Source organism: Ceratotherium simum, chromosome 13, assembly GCF_057802395.1.
Source record: "Ceratotherium simum simum isolate JZ-2026a chromosome 13, ASM5780239v1, whole genome shotgun sequence".
NCBI lineage: Eukaryota > Metazoa > Chordata > Mammalia > Perissodactyla > Rhinocerotidae > Ceratotherium > Ceratotherium simum.
This window is the reverse complement of record NC_141912.1, coordinates 55,065,435-55,084,664: the sequence shown is the minus strand read 5'-3', so window position 1 is coordinate 55,084,664 and position 19,230 is coordinate 55,065,435. Positions and strand designations below refer to the sequence as shown.

At 35.9% G+C, this 19,230-nt stretch overlaps 1 protein-coding gene across 1 annotated transcript in view; it reads left to right on the top strand.

Annotated features, from left to right (window-relative positions):
• COL21A1 (collagen type XXI alpha 1 chain) overlaps positions 1-19,230 on the top strand; it is a 165,119-nt gene that overhangs the window by 115,396 nt on the left and 30,493 nt on the right. Inside the window, exon 17 of the mRNA XM_087438735.1 lies at positions 9,931-9,984. Within this exon, the coding sequence (XP_087294861.1) occupies positions 9,931-9,984 (54 nt within the window). The remainder of the gene's footprint in view (positions 1-9,930; positions 9,985-19,230) is intronic.

The window sequence follows — 19,230 nt, the reverse complement described above, 5'->3', positions numbered from 1 at the left end:
TATTACTACTCTTTTGAGAGTTTTTTCTCTTTTTTTTTTAAATTTTTTTCCCCCCAAAACCCCAGTAGATAGTTGTACGTCATAGCTGCACATCCTTTTAGTTGCTGTATGTGGGACGCGGCCTCAGCGTGGCCAGAGAAGTGGTGCGTTGGTGCGCTCCGGGGATCCGAACTCAGGCCGCCAGTATCGGAGTGCGCACACTTAACCGCTAAGCCACGGGGCCAGCCCAGAGAGTTTTTTCTCTTTTTAGTGAAGATTAGGTGTTAAATTTTGTCAAAAACTTTTTCTGCATGTATTGAGTTGATTGTATTGTTTTCTTCCCTTATTTCCTTAATATGATGTATAACATTAATTGATTTTTGTATGTTGCACTGATCTTACATTATGGGAATAGACCCCAATTGGTCATCTTATGTTATTCTTTTTGTATATTGCTGGATTCGATTTGGAAATATTTTATTAAGGACATTGTGTTTATGTTCATGAGGGATATAGATCAGCAGTTTTCTTTTTTTATGATATTTTTGTATGGCTTTGGTATCAAAGTAATACTAGCTTCTATTTTCTGAAAGACTTTGTGTAGAATTGGTACCTTTTCTTCCTTATTTGGTAGAATTTACCAGTGAAGCAATCTGGACGTGGGCTTTGTAGGTGTGAGGAGGATTTTAATTACTAATTAAATTCCTTTACTAAATATCGGGCTATTTAGAATTTCTCTTTCTTCCTGAGTAAGTATTGGTGATTTGTGCCTTTCAAGGAATTTGTCCATTTTATTTAATCTTCAAGTTTGTTGGTATATTTTATTTAGAATATTGCATTATTCTTCTCCTTTTAATGTAGGATTTTTAATGTCCCATTTTTCATTCCTGATGTTATATATTTTGTAATAATAATTTATTATTGCTAGTTTCAATTGAAATCAAACACCACAGGGTTTTTCCTCATCTTTTCGTTTGTCATCTGGGCCTGGTGCTTTTTTTGTTGAGTAGTTCCTTGATAACTTTCTCTTATTTCTTACATGAAAACTGGCTGACTTAAGCATCCTGTCTCTCATAGAGTCAATAACAGTAAAATTTATTCTCTTAGGAAATCAGCCGTTCCATCTAGATTTTTCAAGTGACTTGTATAGAATTGTGCAAATTTCTCTCATGATTTTTAAAAAAGTTGTCTCTGTTTCGATGATTATTCTCTCTGTCATTACTTTGAATATTTATGCTTTCTACTGTTTTTTGTTTGATTATGTGAGCTTTTGGTTTCTCTATTATGTTGGTTTTTATTCAAAGATCCAACCTTGTAATTTAATTAACTTCATTGATTTTTCTGTTTGTTTTACTTTTATCTGTATTACTTCCTTCCTCCTTTCTTTTCTCCTAAATTTTTTCTAGATTTTACAATTGGGAGTTGAATTCATTTATTTTCATTCTTTTACCATTTTTTGCTCCTAGTATTTAAATTATATTTTTCTGATTAGTGCTTCAATTATATCTCCTCGATTTTAATGTGCAATGTTTCCGTTAATACTATTTTTTAAGAATTCTGCAATTTTGGTTTTATTTCTCTTTTTCCTAAGAGTTGTTTAAAAGATTAAAAAATTTTTTAGGTTGAAAGGCCTTTTGTTTTGATTCTCTTGTCAATTTCTGGTTTTATGAATGTTATTTGTATAATTTCTTCCTTATGGGATTTATTGAATATTTTTTTTTTGACTTATCATATGTTCAACTTTCAGGATTGTTCCCTGCACCTATGAGAAGGTAAATCTCTATTTTGAGAGTGTGAAACTCAACATACATTCATAGGATCTACTTTACTGAATCTCTTGTTTAGATCTTCTGTATACCTAATTTTTGATTTGTTTCACTTGTCTTGGACAGAGAGTGATGTGCTAGTGGCTTCTTAGTGTGTTTTTATCTACTTTTGCTTCCACCTTCTGTTTTATGAAGGTGGTTTTTATGTTATTCGTTGCATAGATATTCACAGCTGTTACATCTTCATTTTGAATTGTTGCTTCACCATTATAAATGTCATTTTTTGTCTCCTTCAATAGTTTTTATCTTGAATTTTACCTTGTCTTACGTCAGGATTACATCCCTGCTCTCTGATTATTTTTATTTGTTTGTTATACCTTTGCCCATCCTTCTATTCTTTAGCTTCAGCTTTCTGAACCACTTTTGTTTTAATTGTTTCTCTCATATCAAGCGTAGAGTTGGTCTTCGCTTTTTAAAGTAATCTAAATTTTTTTAAAGAGATTAAGTGTATTTTTATTCATTGACTGATAGGTTTGGTCTTACCTCTGTTATAATGCTGTGTTATAAGTTTGTTATACTTACTATGTGCATTATGCTATACTTACTAGGCTTCTTTCTCAGTGTGGTCTGTTGTTTTTTTCTTTTTTGCTTTCATTTTCTTTGGGATTTAGTAAGATTTATGTATTTTTTTCTAGGGGGCTTTTTTTCTTCCAGTTTTATTGAGATAATTGACATACAGCACTCTGTAAGTTTAAGGTGTACAGCATAATGATTTGACTCACACATGTTGTGAAATGATTACCACATTAAGTTTGGTTAACATCCATCATCTCATATAGATACAAAAAAAAAAAAGAGAGAAAGAAATTTTTTTCCTTGTGATAAGAACTCTTAGAATCTACTCTCGTAACAACTTTCAAGTATACCATAAGCTGTGTTAACTACTAATGGTTTTATACTAATACCTTTAGTAGTCTATAAAAATACATTTCAGAATTCCTTTAGTCCCCCTTTGCCTTACTTAGGCATTGATTGATTGTTTTGTTAACTTTAAATGATACCCTTTCATCTCTGTGGCAATTAATTTATTCTATTTTCCCCTTTCCTTCCTCCTTCTCTTCTTATTTGTTTAATAATATTACTTCTACCTTTTCAGATCATATAATATTTATAAACTATTTTTCCACTCTTTCTCCACTTTTGTTTCAAATCTGCAATTAAATATATTCAGTGTTCATCACCAGTCCCTTTACCAATATTCCATACTCGTCATTTGGGTTTGATGAAGCTTCTCCTCCAGTATATTCCTTGTGAATATAGTATTCTCTGAATTCTTGTATTTTAACATGTTTTTCTATATTCTTGTTACTTGAATGACAGCTTGGCTGTCGCTCTCTTGTCACCGTTATTATAAACCCTTGTCTCACCCCTTGTCACTGTTTTTCTTTGAATTTCTTTGAAATGTTACTGCACTGCTGTCATGTATATTGCTGATGCCAACCTAATTGTCTTTCCTTTGTAAGTGGCTTTGTCTTTTTGTATGGAAGCCCAGGGGGTCAAAAAAAACCCCTTAATGTTTAAAGTCTAGTAGCATAATTTATGTCTCAGAATTAAGAATTCCAGTTACCAGTAGATCCAGGTCTTCGTTTAATTCTGGAATGTTCTCTTGGATTGTAGTTTTAAATAGAAGTTCTGTTTGTATTGTTTTGGTTTATATCTAAGGACTCCAGTTATAGATATGTTGCAACTTCCTTGACTGTCTTCTACCTCTATCACTTTTTGATCCTTTTTATCTTTTTTAAAATTTCATTTTTATTGGTTATGTTTCGTTTTCTTCTCACAGCCTTTTAAAATTATAAGTTAAATCTATTCTCCCTTGTTTTCTAGTAATTTAATCATAATATCTGAGATGATTTTGTCTTTTTTTTCCCTGAATTAATTCTTATTTCATGTCTTCCTTTTTTACACCTGAAACGACCTGTATAATGTTGATCTAGGTTACAGCGTTTATTTGCAGTTTTCTTCTGCTTCATGTTTATTTTTGTGTGAGGGAAATTTACTGAAATGTTTTGATTCTCATTTTCTGTTTTTTCTTTTAGTAGTTTTGTTTGGATATTGTCTGCCAATTCTTTTTCAGTTTGAAATGTCTTATATATATTTAGATCTACAATAATAGGCGGAGTTGTAAAAGTTGAGCGGCTTACTAGGCTTCTTAGTGCTAGAGTGTCTCCTTTTTAAGGTCTAGTGAAATTAGATGTTTCTTTAATTAATGGAATGACTTATTGGGAAGAGTTTAGTATGTCTATTGTTGGAGACGTGGAGAAGTGAGAAGTATAAAGTTCATTTAAGATTCCTGGGGCTGTCCCCATGGCCAAGTGGTTAAAGTTCTGTGTGCTCCGCTTTGGCAGCCTAGGTTCATGGGTTTGGATGCCAGGTGTGGACCTACTCCACTCATCAGCCATGCTGTGGTGGTGTCCCACATACAAAGTAGAGGAAGACTGGCACAGATGTTAGCTCAAGGCTAATCTTCCTCAAGCAAAAAAAACAGGAAGATTGGCAACGGATGTTAGCTCAGGGAGAATCTTCCTCACCGAAAAAAAAAAAAAAATTCCTGTGGCACACCCGGGAGTAGATGTCAGGCAAGTAGTTAGATCCAGATAAGGAGCTCCATCTCATTTGGAGAGGGGAAGGCAGGGGAGACTGAACAGAGTTGGAGGGGATTATCTTAGGTTTTAAGAAGGACACCTGTTTCAGTGTAAAAACAAACAAGCTAGCAATGGATAGATGCAAATGCAGGTAAATATGTTGGTTTGGTGGCAGGATCTTCGACCTGTTTTCTCTAAGGACGTGGGAATTGTCATCTGTTGAGAAAGGGGGGGAAAAGGCAGTTTTTGTTGATTCTAGAACTTTTTATATAGCTGTGTGGAAAATGTGACAACGAGGAGATCAAGGAAATCCAGAAGCTTCATTGAAGTCTTGTTGAAGCTGGAAGTTATAATCTGTATGACTATGGAACTATTTTTTTGTGCATGTGAGGAAGATTGGCCCTGAGCTAACGTCTGTTGCCAATCTTCCTCTTTTTGCTTGAGGAGGATTCACCCTGAGCTAACATCGGTGCCAATCTTCCTGTATTTTGTATGTGAGTTGCGCCACAGCATCGCCCGAAATGAGTGGTGTAGGTCCATGCCCAGGAACCTAACCCAGGCCATTGAAGCGGAGTGCACCGAACTTAACCACTAGGCAGCGGGGCTGGCCCAATGGTACTATTTTTTTCCCTCCCATAGCCCTACTTAGAAGCCCAAGCATGGGCTTGAGGAGGCTTTCAGTTTGACTTGCTCAGTATTGGCGTTTGCATAACCAAGTGCAGTGGATGAATGGTGAGGTAAAGGAGTAAGAGTTTTAGTTAGAGGGCAGTTGAAATACTGAAAGGTGATGTTTAAACTGGATATGAAAAGAAGTGAACACAGGAGAGGACAGATTATAACAAAAGACATAATTTATTGGATGCTTACTATGTGCTAGGCTCCCTTCTCAGCACTTTATGTGCATTCTCACGTTAATCTTATAAATCATTATGAGTTACAAGTAAAAACAATTTTAGGGGGCTGGCCTGGTGGCACAAGCGGTTAAGTGCACGCGCTCTGCTGCGGTGGCCCGGGATTCGCCGGTTTGGATCCTGGGCGCACACCGACACACTGCTTGGCAAGCCATGCTGTGGTGGCATCCCATATAAAGTGGAGCAAGATGGGCACAGATGTTAGCCCACAGCCAGTCTTCCTCGGCAAAAAAAGAGGAGGATTGGCAGATGTTAGCACAGGGCTGATCTTCTCACAAAAAAAAAAAAAAAAAAATTTACCCTTTTACAAATGAGGAAACTGAGGGATGAGAGACTAAGTCATTTGTCCAAGATCATGTAGCCATAATTTAATAACCAATGAAAATTTCTTTCACCAAATTGTTGAAATATCATGTTATACCCAAATAATCTTTCCCAAATATAGAAAGTGGTGATGAAACTATTGACTCCACTGTTTATATGACATTTTAAGTAGATTAAAATAAAAATTGACCTTATTTTTTAGAAGACTTATTGCCTAAATTATAATGTCAAGCCATAGCAGTACAAATATAAAAATAACAGATTATTTGAAAAGAATGTGGCCTAAAACAAATCATAAGAATAAGAGATTGTTAAAACCCCAACGTTTTTGGTGGCAGTGGAGTAGCTAACTTTTATGGGTCTTTCCTTCTGTGCCTAGAGCTGTGCAAGGCACTTTCACTAAGGCTCTTATTTTATTTTCCTAAAAAGAAAAATCTATGAAGTTGGGAGTATTAATGTCATTTAGACATTAAAATCAGATTAAAAGAGATTAAAGAGTTTACCGAAAAGTGCAGTTACATGGCAGAGCTAGAATTCCAGGCCCAGTTCGGGTGATTCCCTCTAGGTATGATGCCTTCCAAACTTCTTGTTTGTCTGTTTGGTCAGCCGAGAGAAGCTTCCCCAGTCTTACGTCTTCTATATCCTCTAGCATGCTAGAGATTTGTTTACATACACAGAATAAACCATGCAGTAAGATCAAAGTCAAAATAAAGTGTTTAATAACAAAGTAAGGATCTTCCTCAAGATTAAATTATATTTTAATGGTCACACACCTTCCACCTGATTTTGAGGGTTGCTATGGCTGCAAACTAAATTCCTCTCCATCCTTTTATTTTCTGTGGGTAAGTACCAAAGACCACAGCATGCAAGGAAATACGCATGCAATGCAAGTTTCATATGTCTGTTTTTGGTTAAATTTCCTTTTATTAAAATAACTGGTTTGTTGTAGAATAAATCATCTTTGACATTAGCTATAGAAATTGGATTGAGGAATAATGTTTAGCATGACATTTTCTCAATTATTTTATACCAAGAAGGAGGTTAATAACAGAATAGCGAAGTGATAAATTAGAGGTAGAGGCATACTGTATGCCTTTTTTCCCCAGCCAAATAGACAGGGTCTCCAGGTCGTGAAAGAAAACAAGTGATTAGGTTAAGTTCTGGTTACCAGTACTGAATTTCATAGTCTAGATGTGTATTGCATTTGGTTGTTTTATGGAAAATAACCAGAAATCATCCTTTCATCTTCCAATGAACCATTATTAAAAGAATAAAGAGAACATTCTTACGTAAAGATTACTTGCCATCTTCTTGTGGTAACTAACCTGTATAATATTCCAAAAGCATATGCCTATCCACAAATGTTTTTCCCATTTCTTTTATCCTCTCAAAATCCAGCATTTAAGAATAAATAGTCCATTCCTCCTTCCATGATATGCTCCAATGGTTGTAAAGAAGGGAACATATTGTCTTACAGATAGTCTTACATTATGTTCAGCACTATTTTAAGTATTCTAGGTGACAAGAAAGACTCAAGTAAGATATGTTTCCTGCCTTTAAAGAATGTGCAAGTCAGGAAAACAACACCTACATAAATAAGACACCTGCTGATCAACCTGGCCATCATAAAACTCAGTGCCAGTTGAAGCTATACAGTGCCTTGTAGTTCACCCAGAGAGGGATTGGTAAGAGCGGGAAGGGTGTGTGAATCTCTCTTGAGATCTGGCCTAGAGCAGTGGTTTTCAAAGTGTGGTCCCAAGACCAGCAGTTTCTGCACCTCCTGGGAACTTGTTAGAAATGCAAATTCTTGGGATCTACCTCAGACCTATTGAGTCAGAAACTCTGGGGTGGGGTCCACAATCTGCAGTCTAACAAACCCTCCAGATACATCTGATACAGGTAAAATCATCACTCCTGTGGATTATAAAGAATAGGTGATATTTTGTTCATGTAATTCTGTATCATTCTGACTATCTGTGCTAACAAGAAGTAGGAAAAATAAGAATAAACTAAATCCTCAAATGATTGTGGGACTTCATTATTGATAAACCTTGCTGATGGTTCATTCGTTTTTAAAAAATCTCCTCCTAATTACAATAAAATAATAAGATTGGGTCAATGGTCAGAGAAGTAAAAGGAGAGATTTTTTACCAACCAAAGTGGTCATGTAATCCCAAGTTAGTTGTTTCTACTATGTATTTGACAACTGCCCTCCCCCCTTTATTTTATACACAGAAGATCTCAACTACACATTTGTTTAACAAGTCACATACGATGGTACCTGGAGTGAGGGGAAGTGGCCTAATGACTTAGAGCTGTGCCATGGTTTTCAAATTATCAAAATTAGCTGGAGACCTATTAAACAGATTGCTGGGCTCCCCCACCCAAAGTTTCTGATCCAGTAGGTCTGCAGTAGGGCCTGAAATTTTGTATTTTGAAGAAGTTCCCAAGTGAAGCTGATCTGGCTGGTGAGGGGGCCACACTTGAGAACCGCTGACTTGTATGGCTCCTGACTATTGACATGAGTGTTGTGTTCAGGTATAGTTACTGCATTATTTCCCTGTTGTATTATGACCTGACATGTCCCTTTTCTCTAATTGGTCAGACTTTTAAAAATTTTTTGCTGAGGGAGGGTCGCCCTGAGCTAACATCTGTTGCCAATCTTCCTCTTTTTGCTTGAGGAAGATTAGCCCTGAGCTAACATCGTGTGAATCTTGATCTATTTTGTATGTGGGTTGCTGCCTCAGCATGGCCACCAACGAGTGGTGTAGGTCCATGCTTGGGAACCAAACCTGGGCTGCCGAAGCAAAGCATACTCAACTTAACCACTAGGCCATGGGGCTGGCCCTGGTGAGACTTTTTAAACTATAGCTTTTGGGGATCTAACATACTTCTTTGTTTCTCTTTGATATTTTCATAAGCTTTTCTGTAGAACCATTGGGTGAGCAGACCTCCCCTCCCCCTAATTTGGTTAATTTATAGGAAAACCTTCTTTGTTCCTTCTATCCTCAACTGTCATCTAGTGTTTGTAAATAAAATTGGAACAGATGAAATATTTGGCTTTAGTTGGTATTTCACTGTGCTGATGAAATGCAAGAATTCATAAAAGGAGGAGAATCAATGTTTATATAATGTGATATGGTTGAATTTTTTTCTAAGTGCTATGTTAGCCAAGTTTTATTGGTTTTTCCCTCTGTGGTTCATTTTCTACAGTTTTTGGAAAATCATTAGAATGTGAATCTGTGGAAAACAGTGTTGGCATATGCTTCAGTGCATATATTCTGAGACTCTTTCCCCTTAAACCTATTTCAACTCAGATATTTGAGGTATTTACCAGAAAAGTGCTTTTGTTTTACTTTCTCTCTTGCTCTCGTGTAGGAAGAAATGTTCTCTCTGGTTTGCAAAGAACTTGACTTGTTATGACCCCGCACTTTGCTAAACAGAAACAAAATCAAGGCTCTTAATGACTGTTAGGTTTCAAAAAGGCTAAATGTTTGAAGGTGTGTCTGTGTATTTCAAGAGGCTCTCCCCCACTGCTCTTTATTATTGTCTGTGCAGTTTAATAGCTGTATTGATCTGTGGATATTATACATTTTAGGATTAAATTCAGCTAATATTTATTGTTAGTAAATATAGTGTCAGATACTTTTGTGTACGCTAGTAATTGATTCATTTGGGAAAAACTTTTAGGATGCTAAAAGGTGGATATAAAATAAGATGCTTAAATAATTTGAGCAAAGTAATTTAAAGATATATAATTGAAAACTATTATAATTTTGACAGCTACCTACAAATATACATTCTAGATGTTTATTTTAAATATGTAGATACTAAAGTGCCAAATAATTTCAAGTAATAATGTATAAATAACTCCGTTCTTAATGAAAGCTTTATTTTGGTTTTAAAATACAACTTTTGGGAGGCAAGGTCGAATTAGGTCCAATAAGATGATCAACTTTAAAGTAAAAATAAATATGAAAAGAATTGATATAAACCTTGCTCACATTTACTTTGAAGGTAAGAATGATGTTCTATTCTCATATGAATGAGTATACAGTACCACAGTTATTTTATAACTTAACTCAGTTATGTGCTGTCCTGTGTAGATTTGATATTTATATAGTCACTTTGTGAATTTCGGAATACGTTATTTGATGTCAGGAAAAGTTAATATCAATAATCCAGAAATAATTTTTATTTTTCTGTTTGTATCTAATGTGTTTTAATATGTGATGTTATAATATATAGTATTATTTTAGTAAGCATACCTGAAAATGGAATTCTCTTTCTTTTTATCATTAAAAGGGAGAAGCAGGACCTCCAGGGGCGCCGGGGCAGGATGGATCACGGGGAGAGCCTGTGAGTACCTTCTCGATTCCGTTCCAAAGGATGAAGTTCTTTTCCGTCATGAAATCCTTTGACTATTTAAGTTCTCCTCCTAGATGCCCTCTTCTTGTTCAGTGACTTCCAGATTTGGCAGATGTTGAAGCTCTTTCTAGAATGCTGTAAAATATTAAAATATTTAGTCCTCTTTTGCAAACCAGGAAGAATTTTGTTAGCAGGAGATTTATGTGTGGTATGAATTATAGTCACAAGCACTCATGCCCACACAAGCAAGTGGTTAACACAAATAACATCGTCTTTTGCTAAGCCTTTAGTCAATGTCGCCTTGTCGCTTGTTCATTGTTTGGTAGTATGCTCTCTGGGATCATGTGTTCAATAAAAATTGGAGTAAAATATATGATTGAGAAGGTACTGAATTTGAATCCTGGATATATGTATTTTTAGAAAGCATGCTAGATGACTCAACTTCAGATGAGTTTTGGAAATAATTTCCCCACCTTTTATTCGTACAACTCATGGCCAACATTGGCCAACATTTAAATACCAGCAGGTTTTATTCGTCCAAGGTAAGTTATCTTCAGGGAAGTTGCAATTTGTTTTGGGGGGAATGAAGTCAAGAAATTAAATCATAGCCATGGTATATTGCAGTTTATCACAAAGTGTTCAGTTGGGTGCTCAGAATCTAAATATTGGGGGTAAGAAGGAGAGAGGAATCACTGAGGCTTCTTTAATGGGGTGGGGAATTCAACTATTCTTAGAATCACTCAATCAAATATTCATTGAATTCTCATCTTGTATATTATGATGGGGCACTGGGGCAAGTTCTCTACATAAGGACTGCTTCAAGGAGCTTATAATCTAGTTTGAAAATCAGCAAAAATTGATACAAATAATTACCAATCTGGGACATTTTATAGTAAATGCCAAACATGAATTTAACATGGAGTCAGAAGTCCAAGGTTTGAAGGTAGTCTCTGCCATATTCCAGCTGTATGAGCTTAGATAAATAACATCTCTGAAAACCTTTCTCTTCATCTGAAAAGTGTACGTACTTATAATGCCTACTCCATAGGGTTGTTGTGAGGCTTACATAGGAAATGTGAAAACATTGCACAAATGTGTGGGGTTATCCTAAGTGCTGGAGAAGTAGAGGAAAGGAATCTTGTATCATGAGGTGACTGAGAAGTTTTTACCAAGGATTTGGGGATAGATCTGGTCATGCAAGGATGACTGGGAACGAAAAGAAGACAAGAGAGAACTAATATCAGTGAAGACCCACAGGTGGGATGGTTAAGGGTGGGCCCAAGAAATAATGAAATGATGTTAATGAGGTCCTAGGGCTGCAGTGAAGGGTCCTTGTTGGGTGGTAGGAAGTAAAGTGGAGAAGGTGGTTAGGGTCCTCATATGGAGATCCTTGACTATGAATTTGGGAAGTAAACTTTATTCACTTGCCATTGAAGTTTTGTAAAAAAGAAAAGTAACATGATAAAAAGAAGTGCTTTAGAGACAGTTATAAGCTAGTGTTATATGCAGAATGGATGGAAAGGAGAAGAGACTGGAATCAGGGTACTAATTAACTAGCTGTTTTGACAGACCAGGCATGGGTGAATAAGGCCTTAACTAGAATGTTAATTGGAATGAAGATAATTCAATAGGGATGGTATGAGCTGAATATATCTGACCCATAATTTTTTATTAAAGGAGAATTCTAGGACTTGGTAACTGGATGTGCGACTAGGTGTGTTTGTTTATGTTCTTGTTTCGGAAATAATGTAAAGTGTGTGTGTGTGTGTGTGTGTGTGTGCGCATGACACACGTGTGCACACAAACAGGGATAGGCATTGGGGAGGGGAAGACAGAGAAGTGAGAAGGAGAGAGAAAGCTGAAAGGGAAGAGAAGAGAGAAGGAAGAACAGGAAGAGGGAAATAAGAGATAATGGACATGAGAGCCAGGTTATAATTTGAGTGGATTGTGTTCTTAATGCTTGTTAGTCAGTTACTGAAATTTGTGACTCATTTTTCCATAGAAACAATGTTATAAAGGGCACGCTGACCGGCAAGTCTATGTAAACCATAATACAATATAAGCAACATACATTTACTTTGAAAATACTGCTACTGCGATCCTGTTAATAAAACCAAACAAAGAAAAGAATAAGTAGGGAGTGAAGAGGGCTTGAAGGGGATGTTTTCTCTCCCCAGGCTGCCTGTTCCTTACTGTCAGCCGCAAGCTGACACTGATTTACATCTGCACCTGCCCACTCCTACTTTTTTAAGGCTTAGAGCTTCTGCACCAGCATAAATGTCCATCCCAGGCAGCAGGGCCTTTCAGATTTCAACCTTTTCTTTCTGTTCTCCCTTCCTCCCAACATTGATTGCATTCCTAGAATGTGTAAAGCATGGAGTTTAGTGAGGGGAGAAACACAGGGATGCCCCGGAGAGGTTTACAGCCTCGTGGGGGAGATAGACAATAAAAGGATAAGAAAAGAAACTAAATTACCAAGTTCTAGAAAAGGACAAGCAAGGTGCTGAGGCAGGGAATAATGACCCAGGGATATTGGAGGTTATTTAGATGTAATCTCTCCTCCTAAACCAGCCAGTTAGAAAACTGGGAGTTACCGAGTGAGACTCTTCAGCCCCTCCCCCACCGTATAGTAACAGATCAGGGAAGGCAAGAAAGCATCCCTTACCCCTTCTCTCCCTCTCCTCTCTCTTTCCTGCTAAATGGTAGAGAGGAAACATACTGTGGTAGCAAAGCAATTAATAGATCACGCATCTAAAATTTGCCCATGTTATCTAGATATAATTCTTGTCTCTATTCTCTTCCAATTGAGAACATATATTATTACAAACTATTCTGTTATTTTGATGATTAATGAAAACTTGGTTGTTAAAAATATCATCCTGTGAAGACTGATCTTTACCGTTTGTGGAAAAGCTTTGAAAACAGGAAAAAAATGAAAGTTTATATATTTGGTGAGACAAAGAAATGAAGACTTTTCCGTTGCATGTGGATGCTGGTTTTAAGTATTTATAATGAATGATTTGGCCCCACTAAAAACGGCATGTTCACTTTATTTGTTCTGTAATGTGGAAGCCAAGAAAATTAATGGAGCTTAAGTTGGAAGGACAAAAGCTCTTAGAAAAAATGCTTTAAAGCTAATTAAACACAGCTTACAGCAACTGGATGATGATTCATCCCTTTAAGCAGATTGATAAATATGAACACTAACTCCTGGAATTCAAATTAAGGACAAAAGCTATATTTCATTGGGAAATGATTATTGCTTTAAGGTACAATTGCATTTACATGCCAATACTTTGAAATTTAAAGGCTAGTATTGGTCAATCCTAAGAGTAATTCAGTCTTAAGGGTAATCCTAAAATATTTTCAAATGGGACGTATCTAGGTAACAGCAAAGGCATTTAAATAGAAAGCCTGTGCTTTGGGTAATTGGAATAGACATGTAAAAATGAGGACTAATACAGTTCTAATAAGAAATAGTAGGTCAGACTCAAGAAAATTTTAGAAGAATTTCTCTGACTACTAAGTGTAGTAGGTTGAAATATGCTTCCCCCCAAGATATCAGATCCTAATACCTGAAACCTGTAAATGTTATCTTATTTGAACAAAGATCTTTGCAGCTGTGATTAAATTAAGACTCTTGTGATGGGGAAATTATCCTGGACTATCTCGGGGGAGGCTGATCTAGTTAGCTGAAAGGCCTTAAGAGCAGAGCTGAATTTCTCAGAGGAGACCGTGAGAACATGGTGGCTGAGACTGGAGTGATGACGCTACAAGTCAAGGAATGCTGGCAGCTACCAGGAGTTGGAAGAAGCGAGGAATGGATTCTCCCCTAGAGCCTCTGGGGGGAGTGCAGCCCTGTCAAGACTGTGACTTCAGATATCTGGCCTCCAAAACTGTGGAGAATAAAATTCTGTTGCTTTACACTACCACGTTTGTAGTAATTTCTTTTGCAGCAGCCATGAGAAACTAGTACAGTGTGGGCTTTTCATCCAGTCTAATCCTTAACAATCATTTATATAATGAACCTGTGTAAAAAGTCATGTGAGTACATACTGATATCTGTCAAACTCTTGGTAGCACATGTATTCATCAAAAACATTTGGGCTTAAAGCAAATAGACAGACAGGTTTAAATAACAATTTGGTTAAAAGCAAGGCTCTTCAGTCACTAACATTTTCAGATTCATCAATTTTGTTAAACTTTGTTAAATGTGTTTTTAAAAACTTTTGTCCACTTCTCATTTTTCTATGTTTTTGAGTTTTTCTATTTAGCAACTTTTAGCCCATATGTCTTCTCTGTACTAGTCATCATATTGCAAAGTTGGAACAACTTAAATGTCTGATACTTAATGTATTATGTATATAAACCACAGTTTAAAAATATACTATATGAATATATATATGCATAAGAAAGGATCTTCCTGGTAACCATGGTTTAATCATGTTTTGGTTACTTTGCTTATTTTTTCCCCCAGGTTGGTTTTTGATGTCTGTTATGTTCCATTTTTGCTTGTCTGTATTTTATTTTCCTTCCGAAATTAAGCCTGGCTTCTGAGTGTCTTGCAGTGTTTCTTTTTAAAAGATGTTAGGCTTGTCAGACTGCATTTTCATTTTTGTGCCGAGGAATGAAGAACAATCAGATTGCTTCAAGGAATTCTCAATTGTTGGAAATGTGTTTTCCTAAGTTCTCACAAAATCCCTCTGATTTTATCTTGGCAGTTAGCTGGAGTTGGGGACACGGCAGAACAGGGGCAGCTCACCAAATTTACTAGTTGTTGAAAAATGATAACTGGACACATTCATTTTCGACCAAATCAGCTTTTAGACCAAATTATCATGTTGACCAGCTACTTTGCTTTGGCCAGTTCTCGCTGACCAAATCTCCTGCACTATCTTTGTTTCCCTTGCTTCTTCGTCATAGCTATTCTTGTGCTCAATCCCGATTACATCTTGGATTTAGTGTAACATTTTCCCCAGGCAGTTTGAGCCATTTGCTTGTGGTTTTTTGCACACCAGCCAGCCCATTATGCACAGGGAGCCTACAGCTCATGGTAAAGATTTGTGGGCAGTACTTTTGTTCCACTCTGAGCTGAGATCCCAGGAACTCCATGAGGATGAGAGAAAGGATGCCACATTTTCTGGATCCATGGAGGTGAGCAACTATTTCTTAGTTAAGGATATCTTAAATCTTTTATTCTGGACGTGTTTGCTGTATCATTTTTCCAGGGATGAAGACATGGGGATCACTGTACTATTTGAGGACATTGGCTTATAGAGGCTTTTGTTATTTCCTTTCCTCATGCCTTTCGAATTCTTGTTAACCACATGTTATGCTTGTCTTGATGGTGTAATGTTAAATGCTGAGCCAGTCCAAGTCATCATTTACTTAAGAGACAAGTAGGTCTTTTGTTTAATCACCTTTTCTGTGGTGTGATTATTTGACATGTCATTTTTATGCATAGAGGCCAAAGACATGCATAAAATTCTTGGGGAAAGTTAATGTTGAACTGCTATGGTGGTTTCCCATGTGGAATAATCCACCTTATTATACCAGTAATATGGAGGTGTCTTTGTTTGCCCACTTGACTGCATTTTTTGTTTAGCCTGAAAAGAAAGGTAAGAGGAAAAAACTCCACTAGTTCTGTTGTTCTTATTTGATTTGCAATTGTATAGTAAACTTTTTAAAGTCTTCTGTACAGATGTGTAACACTTTTTTGCACTGATCTTTCAGGGACCAGGAGTGGCACATCCTTGGTATGTGTTGAGACAAACAACTTTAACCTGATATCTGCTGTTAAGAATCTCACACAGGACTTTTAGTGTGAAGGCTACGCACATTGAACAATTCAGAAAATTTTGAAAATTCAGTTTTATCTATTATTGTAATAATCTTCTGCTAGTTCCAAGGTTATGTTTTAAAACCTGATTGAGAATTACTCTTAGAATGCATTTTGAAGTAGGTTTTATCTAAATTAAATAATGTAAATGGCTGATTTATATATAGGAAAGATTAAATTTGTAAGCAATATCTACAACATTTTGGTTTCCCTAAATATAGCATTTGGCATTGTAATGACTGTGAAAATATTATATATATATTTTAACTTTACAAAGCAAATGTTGGCCTTTAATCTATACAAGGTAGTTAATAAAGTCCCACCAGGTTTAATCATGGATCTCTTTGATTCTTTCCTATTATCATTGGCATGGTAAAGCCAGACCACCATCAAAAAACTTTATAGAGCAACATTGAGGATCTTAAATTTAGAAGCTCTGTGCCTATGGTACTGATCATTTTTGTTGTTATTGTTCTGAAGAAATCTTTTTATATATGGTCATTGTAAGATTGATATTCAAATAAAATATATTTATTTGAATTTTCTTCTTCTTTATTCGTATCTTTATAATTTGGAGAAAGAGGCTTTATTGAGCCCTGAAATGACAAGAGCAATAAATGCAATTGGACAAGTGAAATGATGCGTGATTAATTCTCAGAATGGGTAACATCCTCTGAGTAAATAGAATCTCATTGTTGCTTATGTAGGCTCAGTATTCTCACTGGCAGGGGGATTGACTATCCATCTCTGCTGTGAAAAGAATGGGTGCGAGGAAACTGACATCACCATCTATACAAGATATTGAGTCTAGATTTCAAGGCTTTCAAGACTTTGACTTTAAAATTATGTATTCTTGGGGCCGGCCCCGTGGCTTCGTGGTTAAATGCACACGCTAGGCTACTGGCGCCCCCGGTTCGGATCCCGGGCGCGCGCCGACGCACCACTTCTCTGGCCATGCTGAGGCCGCGTCCCACATACAGCAACTAGAACGATGTGCAACTATGACACACAACTATCTACTGGGGCTTTGGGGAAAAAAAAAAGGACGAGGATTGGCAATAGATGTTAGCTCAGAGCCGGTCTTCCTCAGCAAAAAGAGGAGGATTAGCATGGATGTTAGCTCAGGGCTGATCTTCCTCACAAAAAATAAACAAATAAAAGAAAATTATATATTCTTTAGTTATCTGGGGCCCAGGGGTGGTTTTGTATACTTTTCCTTAAAAAACCTTTGAGATCTAAGAGGTACTCATGTGAGATTCTTGAATTAGTCCAAATACATTCTCCAGTTTCAAATCATGAAGAATACAGAATTAACAAAACAGTGTTGTTCCGGACAAGGCATATTTACTTTAATACTGAGTTCATGATCCATATAAACTGCTGTTTTAGCAGATGAAGTGAAAAAGGTTTACATTCATCCTACTTTTAATGAGCATGGAAACAACTACTTTTTTTATGTGATCCAGAGTACACACTTCGGTAACTAGATTATTTCATTCTAAAGATCTCTTTCTTGTTTTTTATGTTTAAGAAATATTTTCGAAGTGCTTGAATGTGGTCACCACGTTGAACACTAGGCAAATGTTTGATACCTCTGAGAATTAACACCAGAAAATCATTTATGTTCTGGGTGTGTTTAAGGGATGTTAAAACACAGATAAGGAAGATCTGAGAAAGACCTCTTGAAAATATTTATTTTGTTTATATCAGTATGCTTTTTTATTTTTGATAATCAGTTAAGCATCTAATAATTAGGTAATTGATTTCCAATAGTTCTAGGTACCTAAATGGTTTATAAAAATGATTTTTGTAATTTTGAATACTGAAGTGTTCCGTTGTTTGAAATAGATATGCCTAGTGTAGTCACAGTTAGCTGCTTATGCTCTGTTTTAATTTTGTTTCTTTAAAAGATTGTGGCTTTGAAATGCTTTTGGCATAGATGCACACTTTGGAGGTTGTAGGAAAAAAAACACAGGGTATGTTTTGACAAAAGATTATATTAATCATGAGTAGACTACTATTTATGAATACATTCCAGAAGTCATGGACTAATCAAATTGTTTGCAATGAATTTAATCCTATGGAAATAATTACACACAGGATATTAGAATATAAATTTCTTTTAATAATTTTATTAAAACCTAGGGACTAGGCTTTTCCGATGAAAATCTCTGTCTTCCAAATGAATGAAGTATAAAGAGTAATTTGATAAATGAATATTAAGATTAAATCAGGGCAAAGGAGTCTTATGATGATTTATTAGTTCTGAAAACTATGAATAATTTCTTTTTTGTGATAGAATTTTCTTCCTTTCTGCTGTCTACATAAAGAAAGAAAGCACTTGATGGATTTAGGTGAAACATGAAAAACTTCTGAACAATATTTAAAAAATGGAATGACTAATCACACAAAATGAGAAACCTCCATTAGAGAGCTTTGGAATTGTTACAGATTCTGACTGAGATGCAAACATGGGTGCTAATATTTGCTGAGCAATCATGGAGTGTAAACATTGTGCTAGGTGGTTTTAAATGGTACATTTATTCTCCAGTTAGGAAAATAGGAAATTCACTCAAGAAACATACTCTACGAAGGTGTATATAAAAATCTTGTGGTGGGTTAAGACTTTTAAAAGCCATTAAAGACAAGTGAAGTTAATCATAAAAGGCAGAGTACTGAGAATTTTGATCAAGGGTTAAAGATTGGTGGGAAAATAATCTCTATATCGTAGTTTTTAAGCAGAGAGGCATAAAATGGATTATATGAAAATGTAATTGGTAGATAATCATAAATCAAATTAAAAACTTCCTAATGACTTGCCCCAGCTTAACACCCCCAATACAGATAATTTTTAAGACAGTCTTCTTCTTTTTTTCCCCTCATATAGAGCACTGTTCTTCCAACTGTGATCCACAAAGTACCTTAATCAGAATCACCAGAGATGCTTGTTAAAATGCAATTTCCTGGGCCCATCTTGATGAATCAGAGAGACTGAAGCCCAGGAAAGGGTATTTTCGATGGCTGCCCCTTGTAAGTCTGGTAACTAAAGTTTGATAACTAGTGATATAGAGGCTATGATGCAGGTTGATAAAACAGAGGAATATGAAAGTAGTAGTAAGAAGTTACCTACTGGAGGAGAACGATTAATTTTAGTGACATTGGTAAAGGAAAAGAGAAGTATGACATCCTGTCATCCTTTAGGCCATATGTGCTTTTTAATACCTTCCTCTGGCTAAATAAGATTTAATATTTCTATGTATGATAATATGAAAGTGTATTTCTGAATGGATTCAGTTCTCTTGGTGTATTTAAAATACTTTATTAATTTTTGACAAAATTTGAGAAAAAAATCTATCTTGTAAAACAAAGATGCATCTATACGCAATTGACAAAACTAA